General features: G+C 41.6%; 1 protein-coding gene across 4 annotated transcripts in view; it reads right to left on the minus strand.

The window, feature by feature from the left end:
* Positions 1–2,828: 2,828 nt before the first annotated feature.
* Positions 2,829–11,343, minus strand: part of Gstcd (glutathione S-transferase C-terminal domain containing) — an 84,056-nt gene continuing 75,541 nt past the window's right edge. For all 4 annotated transcript variants that reach the window (XM_031375563.1, XM_031375565.1, XM_031375562.1 and 1 more), the window contains exons 10-12: positions 10,487–10,517; positions 7,400–7,469; positions 2,829–4,292 (exon numbers count right to left, since the gene is read on the minus strand). In XM_031375563.1, coding sequence (XP_031231423.1) covers positions 4,156–4,292; positions 7,400–7,469; positions 10,487–10,517 — 238 coding nt within the window. In that variant the 3' untranslated portion in view covers positions 2,829–4,155. The remainder of the gene's footprint in view (positions 4,293–7,399; positions 7,470–10,486; positions 10,518–11,343) is intronic.

Here is an 11,343-nt window from a genome sequence, read left to right on the forward strand (position 1 = left end):
TGCTGTCCATGTGGTACTAGTTTTACAGGCACAGGAATGAGGAAGTTGTGAAAATGTGTGCTAAGAATCCACCAGGCTGCTGAGCTAATAGATAACTGCAACTGCACGGTGTGGCGGAGGCAAATTCTCTACAAGACCTGGAGGAGCCACTGAATTAGGTGAACCTTAAATTACAGTGAACCCAGGATATTGGCAATGATAGTCCATTATGTAGAATTATAAGCTGAAATAAAGTATTTCTTCCCCATTTGTGTGATATTTTCTATTGTGAATTTGTGATGTCTGGTCAGCTGCAGCATTGACTGTGATTAATGAGACCAGAATAACTGAAACAAAACTTTTGCTCTCCTGGGACAATTAGTGTTAGTCAGCTGGGGCTGAGGAACAAGTAGTGATTAAGAAGAGACCAGCATCACTGAGATGAAATCTTTTGGGAAGTGTTTTCTCTGGTCAACACACAGAAGCTGTGCTCCAGAGGGGCCTCAGGCTGTGCCTGCTGCTGGCAGCTGGGTCTGGTAATGTGTAAGTTTCACAGGTCGCAATAAGAGGCTATTGGAGAAAGTCCAGCCTTAGTAGTAAAAGCCCTGGAATCAAAGGGGTCACGTAGAGAAGCCGAGGCTTGGCACCATCTGGCAGGGGCAGAATCCCCACGAACAGCCCAGGAGAGGCTGGTGAGAAGTCGGCCCAGTGGCAGTGGAGACCCCAGCATTTGGGGGATGACAGTACTGTGGAGTCACCACCAAGGACAACAGGAACTGTAGAGTGGAGCTGTGTGTGCTGTGGATGGCAGGGCCTGGGAAAAGGAAACTGCTGCCCAGCCTCTTGGAGAATCGTGAGAGGGTTCCAGGCACTAAGTGCGTTCCTTCTCACTCTGCTGACCTTTGTCTTGGTTCCTCCATCTTGGAGTAAGGAAGTATTTTACTTATTTTGATTTTGGAGGAGGCCACCGTTGATTCTGGACTTTCTGAAGAGATTCTGGAGTTTTAGAATGACTGGGTATTTTTAGAGAGACTGGATATTTTAGAGAAGCCTGAACTTTGCAAGTGTTTGAATTTTAAAGAATGTGGGACTTTTAAAATTATCCTCATAGATTTCACATTGCAGAGAAACCTTGAAAATGTGAAGAACGTAGCAAAGCTTCTTCTATTTTTATTGGATTTTTTTTTCATTATCTTTATGAGTGTGCGCCTGGTATGTGCACACAAATGCAGGTGCTCTCAGAGGGCAGAGGAGGGCACTCTACTCCCTAGAGCTGGAGTTCCTTTTGGGGCCCTCATCTGAGCTGTATTTTGATCCCAGTTCCTGTACAAGAACAGCACATGCTTTTAATCACCAAGCCATTTCTTCAGTCTCTTTACCACAACTTACCATAAATACTTTTATTGGAAAATTCTGATCACTGCAAATTTCTTGACCCATGACACTAAATATTTAATTAGTTATTACTTTATTATTTTGCATGAGTCTTAAAAATACTTCATTTTCCTGTATGACTGAAACTTGTCTGCCCAGATAAGAGGAAGTCGCCAAGCTTTACTAATTAGAGCCTGCTTCTCTAACTCGGCCCGAGAAGTGGTTTTTTTGGAAGACACAAATGGAGGGGGAAGAGTTTTGGGGTGAGACCAGGTTACCTCCTGAGATTATTGTCATCATAACACTCTTGCTCTTGCTTGCTTCCAGTCCTTTTATGTGCCCTGCATGAGTGCCTTGGCCATGTTGTTTTAAAAGAGCAATTGCGGGCGGACCTGTATCTGTTACCAACCACAACCACCACAGGCGAATGCCATGCTGAGAACAAGCGAAGGAGATCATTGGACCCCCTTCCTTTCTTTGTCTCCTGCTCCCCCATAACTACTATATAAGCTTTCTGTCCTGGAAGAGAGGGCTGCTTGGAGTCACCTGGGAGTCGACTGAAGACACGCTGATGGTAGAAACTCTACAGCAGACTCCTCAGCCGTCATCAGAGAAGGTTCCTATTGCAGGAGATGGGAACTAAGACAGAGACCCACAGCTGGACAATGAGCAGAGACGGAGAGCTTTTGGAATACTCAAGTCCTTAATGGGAAGTCACCATCAAATTCCTCCTCTCAGGACTCAGGAGGCCATGGGAAGAGGGGGAAAGACTCGAAGAACCAGAGGGGATAGGCAACTGCAACAGAACAATGTCTTTGTGACATAATAGGACTGATGAACTTATGCACCCCAAGAGATTGTAGCAGTATGCACAGATTCAAGCCAGATGAGGGCTCCAAAACAGGTAGAAGGGAGTTGACACAGACTCCCACCCCTAATCAAGAAGCTATCTACAATTGACATTTGCAAAGGCAAAATTGCTTTCTCCAGTGGAGTTTCACTTGGTATATTAATCACACTAAAGGGTAGGCCCCACGCTTAGCAGTACTAGACAACACAATACAAACCCAATGGTATTTCTGTAGACTTTTTGTTTTGCATTGGTTTGGGCATTCTCTTTGTCTCTCTGTCTCTCTCTCTCTGTCTCTCTGTCTCTGTGTATGTGTGTGTGTGTGTGTATGTCCATTTTGAGATTATAAGTTGATTACAATTCTTCCCCTTCCCCTCCAAATATTCCCATAAACCCTTCTCTGCTCTCCTTCAAATTCATGGTCTCTCTCTTTTTTTGTCTAAGCTTTTTTTTTTTTACAGGTCTTATAGTTTCTGATATTTTTGTATTTTTACATTTTTTTCTGTGTATTTCTTCTTTAAAAAAAAAAAAACTCTAATATTTTGTTTGCTTTCTACAAAGAGTGAGAAAGAAAGGGTGTGGAGTTGACTGATGGGGTGGGAAGGATCCGAGAGGAGTCAAGGGAGGAGAGCCACGGCCACAATATATTGTATGAAAAGTTTTTTCAATTAAATAAAATAGGAATACAAAAATCTATGTATTATATTGTATCAAAGCATATCTCAATTTAAAACAATGGTGCAGGATGTAGTTAACAGTACCGATGGATAAAATACATAGGTATCATGATGTCTCTCATCTTAAATCGTCTCATAGAATAACAATGTTCCCCTCCATATCACCTTATGAATTATTCATGCATTTTAAAGCATAGCGACAGCTAGATGAAACTCTAAGATTTTTTCTTTAGATATGAAAACATCAAGATAAAGTAATTAATCTTAATGCCAATACTGTAGGACTTAGAGTTAGCAGCACACAGGAGACAGCTGTCTGTATCTGTAATTTAAAAAACTGGCTGCTGGAAAGGAAACACAGGCAGCTAGCAGTGTCCGAATGGGCTTTCAGGGTCCGCACTCTCACACCCAAACACACGGCTGTTCATGTTGGCATGATTATAGAATGGAAACGGTTCGTTTTTTCCCCAAGTTTTTCTCTTCTTGATCTAGACGATCTCCTTTGGAAGGCAAAACAATATACCTCATATAATTCATTCTTGTGTTTTTCAGAGAAAACAAGGCCAAGGTTTTGAGAACAATAGACCCTAGCATTTGTTAGTTATATTTTGTAACTAAACAAAGTATAAATTTACTGTTTAGTTAAAATTTATATCTAAATCCCACTTTTAGAATATATAATTTAGTGCAATTGACTTATAAATTTTCACATGAAGTCTTCGAACCAGTAGTAAACTTATTTGTTAATTTATGGGACAAATATTTAAAAGGAGAATAGTACATGATATGCAAAGTCAATCAATCTCAGATTTAAAAAAGAAAAAAAAATCACACTGAATTTACCATTGTAGATTTAAAAAAATCTATAAAAAAGATACATCGTTAAAACTATAAAAACCACAACCACCTTGAATTTAGTTCTGATCACCAAGTATGAATATCTAAAGATTATAAAGTGAAGACTGTGAGGTCATAGCCTGGGTTGAGCATCCCACTGACACGATCAGGAGAATGGGAGGAAATGGTTCCACTGAGGGACACCTGGCACCTGGCCACTGAGGAAGTCTCTGGCGGCTAAGGCTCTGGGGATTGCCCTCAGAAGCCAGTCATTGTTCTGCGCACACAGCTGGAGCATCCCTCTTCCAAGATCTTCGCTTTTTCAGCAGGCGCAGGATGCTCAGTGTTGCTTCCAGGAACACACCAACAACTCCTTGACCGCCTCCGGGCTTTCCTCACGCACCCAATGGCAAAACCTCAAGTGTGAGTGCCCCCATTCTACACGGGGACACCCACAATCATGTTATTTTTGGGAGAGCAGCTCTCTGGCTCCATAGAAATCACTTGAACTGAGTAGCCGTGTTCTGCTGCTGCTGTTGCTCGGTCTAGATCCACCAGGCACATGCACTGCTTCCCTGAAACAAGGAAACACAGCGTGAGATGCTTCTAAGCAGTATAACGGCATGCATACACAGGCCGGTATCCATGAGTACCGTGGCAAAGGCCATGCTCCCCTCAGTGCTGCTTACTTTAAGCTTAGACTTGATCAGCGTGAAGGCATACTTCCCAGATTTATCTTGGCTAGTCATTTCCAGGAGGCTTTTTAAAATGTATCGGTAAATGTATCTCAAATTGCAACTACACATTCTACCTTATACTTTGGTCAAAAACCCACTTTAAGACCAATGTTCTGCATTCCTATAAAGTCATATTATTACTAATATTCTAAAAAAAAATCTGTCTCTGAGAAAGTCTAAATACACTGCCGAATGGCCATCTGAAAGAGGTATCCCATTTCTCCCTGGAGTTTTATAATATAATAAAGAAATGCAAAGGATTTGAGGAAACTCATGAGCATGTGCTAGTTATCTAAGGAAGGTAAGTTATGCTGAGTGGAATGGTTCTTACTTTCAGGGCTCACCTCATTAGGAAACTGGCCTTCCATCTCCTTTGCGACTCATGAGAAACAAAGGAGGAACCTGACTGGCAAGCAGGCAGCTTGTTTGCTTTCCCTCGGAAGTACAGCTGCGAAATTTCAAACGTAGCTGAGGAAAAACTGAGTTGAGGCTTCCTATGCTAAAGCCATCACTTGCTTTTATAATCTGAACTGTTCTACATTTAATATCTAAGTTTTTCCTTTTCTTGAAAGAGGTTACTGACTACAGAATCTCATTCCTTCCACTGTTCTTTGATAATTACATTAATGCTTAAACATCACTTTACAACTCAGCAGCTTACTGGCGTCTGTTGAAGCGATGTCAGCAGCCAGGCACGTCACTGAAACAGAAAACCTCTCTTTAACGTGGGACTCTTACAGACAAAACAAAAGCAGGGACTGATGAAATTAGCAAGTGAGACTAAATCAGAGACTCAGACCCACAGGGTTGGTGCTATGTACTTCCTTAAAAGGACTCACAGCATGAAGATCGAGCTGTGTTAGAAGCTGATACAAAGAGGTAGGTATCTAGGCCTCTGTTTAGAAAAAGAGCATGTGTCCTCACCACCAACAGCTATCCAGTTGGCTCCTCTATGCCCTGAGACACTTCCCTTTACCCATGTATGCACACATCCCACCTACTTCTCAGCTCAAACATTCCCCTCAGAACGGGATGCTCTGCATTCCTTCAGGACCCACCCTGGTTTACAAGGCAGCTCACTGACTCTTGGCTTGGATCCCAGTGCAGTTAGTTTTTCCTTTTCATCCTGGAGAAGGATCTGTTTTCCCATGTTAAGCGTCAATACAACTGAAATCCAGTTGTTGGCAACCTACCTTTTGGGGGTTGGTAAATTTTCTAAAACTGTTTATCAGGCATGGAAGTGGCAAGCTCTTTGACAAACTCTGTGGCTTTGTCTGCTCCCCTCCCCTTCCCTTTAGCAATCCTGCCAGATGGGCTTCTGCTCCAACCCTAGCAATCTCCCTTCAGTCACTGCTCTCCCGAGACACTGAAAATTGACATTGATTCATGACAGGAACCATGACTCTACTGATCTCTATGGTTTGAATGTGCTCCCCAAAAGCACAAGCTGGGAACTTAATCCCCAATGCTGAGCTCCAATTAGACACTAGCTTGAGGTGGAGGTGAGGTGGAGGTATGCTGTTACTGTAGGAGTGGGTTCACTATTGTGAGTGTGGGTTTCTTACAAAGGGAAAGCTTGGCTTCCCTCATGAAAGCATTCCCTTCCATAGCCTGCGTGTGCTCCTGCTGTGCTCCTGCATGTGCTCCTGCTGTGCTCCTGCATGTGCTCCTGCTGTGCTCCTGCTCTCTAGAAAGGCACTCTAGGTCTGCCTTTCTCTTTTGGCATTTGACACTTTCAGCAATGGTATGTCTCACCAAGCACACTCCCATCAGATTTAACCCTGTGATCTCTAGAACAGTGGGCCAAATCAATTTCTGTTGAGTATAAGACTGGGCCTATACAGACTAAGATGCATCTGGTAGAATTGTAACAAGTGTATATTACACTGACTTAAAAAATCAGAAATGGGAAATCAGAAGGAGATGTAGGAAAAGAAACAAAAATGAGAGGCTTTAGGCAATAGATGGCAGTTGTGGGTGCGGTGAGAACAGGCGAGGAAGCCCCTTGGCTGTTGGCGTCAGTGCATTTCCTAGTATGAGCACTTACTATGCCAACTTTAGAATCTAAAGGTAACTATTTATTATGTAACATCTTCTTGAGTATGAAGTAACTACTGCAGTTGGGCTCAAAGAAACATTGACAATCAACTCAAATACACATGGAAAAAAGGAGGTAATGTTGGAATTTTACAGAGTACCAGTGTCCAATGTGGAGTCTCTGAGAAAAAAATTTAAGATGTGATTTAATCCCCATCCACTTACCGTAATGTGTTTTAGATCCCAAATATCTAGTGATGAGCTGAGAAGCTGTATTGTAGAAGTGAACAAGAGCTCTGTGTCTGGACCCAGATAACCTGCAGTCACAGCACAGCTCTGGCATTTATCAGATAAAGAGGCTCACTCCTGTCACTAGTAAAATATAAATATTGTGTCTCTCTCACTCATTTTCAGTGTTTAAGTGTATGATAACAATTGCAATTATTCTTCTAAACAAAAGTTTACTTTTCTAAAGTGAAGTCCTTGATGGATCTACTTCTTGAACTGGTTTTGGGTAGTGTTCAGTACTGCAAATGATGAATGTATAGGTCTGTGATCAATAATGTGTAAGGACACCTTTATCTAAGAAAGACGCAGTATCATTCTTCATACCTCTCTAGTGAATCAACTTTGGCATATGGAGTTGACATTAACATTTTTGTTATTTTCTTTGTGACTATGGGTAGATCCTGAAGTTCATAATAGTAAGAAAGATTTAATGTGAAATCTATTCAGTGCACACAGATGCTAGCCAAGATGTGACAAGCTGTCAGTCAGTCACAATGGTTAATGTGCATTACAGTTCCTAAATGCTAAATGGAGCAGTGCTTTCCTCAAATAGCCCCTATGCATTCACTCCTAGGCATGCTGGGCATACCCCCTCGGCAGCTGCTGGTGAAAGCACATACCTATGAGTCTCCGCTGGGGTGGAAGCTGGACAGCTGTCTGATCTGCAAATCTGCAGAGGAGCATGTGTTCCTAAAAGGAGCATCAACAGCATGTGGGTTTATTCTAGTTTAGTGCTTCAGAGTAATAAAACAGAGAAAACAAAAACAAGACAAAAACATCAATTATTCTGGAGTTCATTCAATAAAAAATACTATACAAAATCAGACAGCTAAAAAGGGCAATCCTAAGAATATTGTACTCAGTGACTTCTTCCCTTCAAGTTGACTGTTTTTCTGATGTATTTCTTAAGAACAGAAAAGAGAAAAACTTCAAGGCCATATTACCTAGTTGTTCTTATCCTATAAACAGGACCAAGTGGTTACTTTTTGAAATTATAATGTGTTAAATGAAAAAATCAATTTTCTTAAATTTTCCTTTCTACAGGTTATCTGGACCTCTTGTATAGATTGTTAGAAAAAGCATGATGTGGCTTCTCATATTACTCAGGATAGAGAAGCTAGTTACGGCAGTTTGGATGTAATTGGACCCCATAGGCCCATAAGCAGTGGCACTATTAGGAGGTATGGCCACATTGGAGGAAGTGTGTCACAATGGAGGTAGGCTATGAGGTCTTAAATATGCTCAAGTCAAACCTAGCAAGCCAGTCTCCTTCTGCTGCCTGCAGATCAAAATGTACACCCCTCAGCAACTTCTCTAGCACCATGTCTTCCTGCATGCTGCCATGCTTCCCGTCATGATGAGAATGGACTAAATTTCTTAAAACTGTAAGCCAGCCCTAACTAAATGTTCGCCTTTCGAAGAGTTGCCTTGGTCATGGTGTCTCTTCACAGAAATATCACCCTATCCAGGACACCAGTTACTCTCCAGGACTCCTAGCAGAGCTCTGGCTACTCCTCAGGATATTCCTTTTTATTTAAGACCTGAGGGGATGGGACAGAGACTGGTACTGTTATATCACAACTTTAGGGAAGGGGGCATTAATGAAGAAAAAGAAGCCTGTAAAAGGAGAGAGGCAGGCAGTATTTGTACAGTACCCTTTAATCTACAAGCAGCTACAGCTAGTCATTAGGCAGCAGTACTCTGCTCCTTTGACACCTACAGCAGCAGCAGAGTCAAGGTTAAGCAGGGTGAACTCAGACTGCTCACTTGTATTCTCAGTACTCCGGGCATTACATTTAAAGTCCCCCCACCCTCCAAGCACAGTGAGTCTTCCTAGTTGGTTGGGCTCAAACTTGTAATCCTCTTGCCTCAGCCTCTGAGTATAAAGTCTCTATTTTTCAATCAGGTAGTGAAATGTTTGTGGCATTTCTTTTTTTTTTTTTTTTTTTTAATAACAAGGGTGTCTTTGTCCCAACTTTTATGTATTAAAACATTTTAAGAATCACTATAAAACTGAATGGCAATGGCCCGGAAATTAATGAAGTGGTTTGAATAAGTAAATTTTATAAAGCCTCCACAAACTGGCTAGCGTCTAAAAGGGACAAAAGATTTTAGAAATCTATGATCTGACAAAGCAAGAAAAAGCATTCCTTTTGTGTACATGGGTTCTAAACAGTAAAGTCATGGTGATGCAATCAGAACCTCAGGTGGGGTCCAATGCACTGTGCTCCTAAATTTTACCATCTCTTTCAGAATTATTTCTGTTCTCTTTAACACAAGGTTCTGAAAGTGCAAGGCACACGCAGGTGTTCTACGTATCTGCTGGCTAACTCTGAATGGAGAAACTCCACCTAATTAGTTCTCAAAATCTTTAAGCAGTAATGAAGCTCTAGGAAGTAACAGGGCACCATTTGTCATAGAGTTCAAGAGTGGAAGCCCCCCCTCAGACATTGCACCTGACACCTTTTGAGGGCTGGCGACTGCTACCCGAGCAGCTCCCGAGGGTGCTGGAGTAACAGCAGATAAACCCTGTTCACTGGGGTGGGGAGTCAGGGCCCTGCTCTCTGGGGCCAGGGTACACCACTTCTCTTTACAGCTGTGTAAGTTATTTTCTGGCCAGTAAGCCTAAGGGTAGCCTTTTACATCTCCAGTCCATCTCTCCTCATTTTTCCTGGTAGAACCTTTGAGTCCTAACATTTGCCCTCTAAATCTAGTAATTCCCTAGGATACTAACATTGTAATCTGGCCAATAAGGCCAGCAATGTTCTGGTTCTAGATGAAAACATGAGAAGAGAACCTGTTCTGTTGGTCTCTGTGACTGCTCATTTGGGGCAGTGAGGAGGGGAAGGAGAGTGCTGTAGGTAGGAGGGACAGGGCAGGAAGTGGGCATTTAGGACGCATAAAGACATGTTCAAGAAGATAAAGCTGTCAAGGCAGTAGAATTGAGTAATGAAACTGTACTTCCCTGTTAGAAAGAGGAACTCAAAGCACTACAGTGTCAGCCTCATCCATAAAATGAAACTAGTTCCACAGTGTTTATGTAAAAAGTAGAATTACATTAAAATTCAAACTAGTTATCAAGCCTTCTTCTATTATGAATGTCATGTTATTGAACAGTTGTTATGGGTGGTGTTCAGATGGGAGGAAACTGCTCTGCTCAGATTGGCGCCTCAAACCTATCACTCACTACTTCTGGGAGAAAGATTTCCAAGTGTTTTTTGAATTTCTATAAGCAAGAACTGACTGCCTTTGTTCCAGGCCAGGGACTGACAAGCTTTGGTGCAAACAGCCTGGGAACTGCTCCTGGGCAGCTCAACCTAAGATTTACCACACCAGCTAACTTGTTAATTTGTATGTAAGCAGGGGAGGAAAAAAAAATGAATCTCAGATCCTTTCCAAATCTCATTCACTATTCAAAGAGCTAATCTGAATTTAAAAAAATTTAAAGCCATACTAGATATTTTTGAGTAATCCATGTATCTGTAGATTTAAAAGATACAATTTGGGATGAAAAAATATGAAAGGTCAAAAGTTGTATAGGAAAGAGTCAGGGTGGTTCATGTCTGTAATCCAGCCTGCAAGAGACCAAGGTAAGAGAGCTGCCATGAACTGGAGGCAGCACGGGCAAACAATGAATTCCAGAGTTACGGGTAAACGCACAAACAAGTATATTCACAGGGCATCTACATCTGTAAAAAAAGGTTTACCTTGTATGATAAAGTTTTCTTGAATTTTTCACTAGAACAGAAAAAAAAGAATTAGTTAACATTTTAATTTAAAGAATGTCAAATAACCTGAATTATAAATAAAAAAAAATATATATTGTATCTGAAGAATATAAAAGGTTATTTCAAATGAAGAACTACTTCACCTTGAAATGTGTTTATGTAAAAATAAGAACAGAGCACCAGAAAGTTATGGACTGAAATAATTTACTTCAGTGATTGTTAATCCTGTTAAAAGAACACACACAGATTCTGCTGCTGCACTGTGTGGGTCTATGTATGGATTGGGTGAGGCAGCCGCCACTGAAAGATACTTTATTCCTCATCGCTCCCCAGGAAGGAGGGGCATGCCAGGCAGGGTGTGTGGGGAAGAGCCCTCAATTTATAAGGCAGAGGGAGGGCAGTGACATAGGCAAGAGCCTTTAATGCTGCTTTTGTGGGAAGGAATGGGCAAAGCTAGAAGACTAACAAAGACTAATTTGACCTTTAATGGGCCCTGGAGTGTAGAGTTGACTCTAACTGCTTGGCACTGAGCTGGGGTGTTAGGGCATAGGGGATGCTGTCTGGAGGTATAGAGCTGGAAAAGAATGTAGTTGTAGACAGAGCTCTCTATTGGTTGGTTTGTATATGTAAGTTGTAGACAAGCTGTTTATTTAAATGTCAAACATAAGAAAAAATTAACCAGAAATCAAAGCTATCATAACTGTTGAAGGTAACATGTATGTCACCTGGTCCATCACAGTGTTGCAGTCGGCACTATCATAACTGTTAAAGGTAACATGTATGTCACATGGCCCATCACAGTGTTGCAGTTGGCACTATCATAAGTGTTGAAGGTA

The sequence above is a fragment of the Mastomys coucha genome, unplaced genomic scaffold, assembly GCF_008632895.1.
Source record: "Mastomys coucha isolate ucsf_1 unplaced genomic scaffold, UCSF_Mcou_1 pScaffold16, whole genome shotgun sequence".
NCBI classification, from domain to species: Eukaryota; Metazoa; Chordata; class Mammalia; order Rodentia; family Muridae; genus Mastomys; species Mastomys coucha.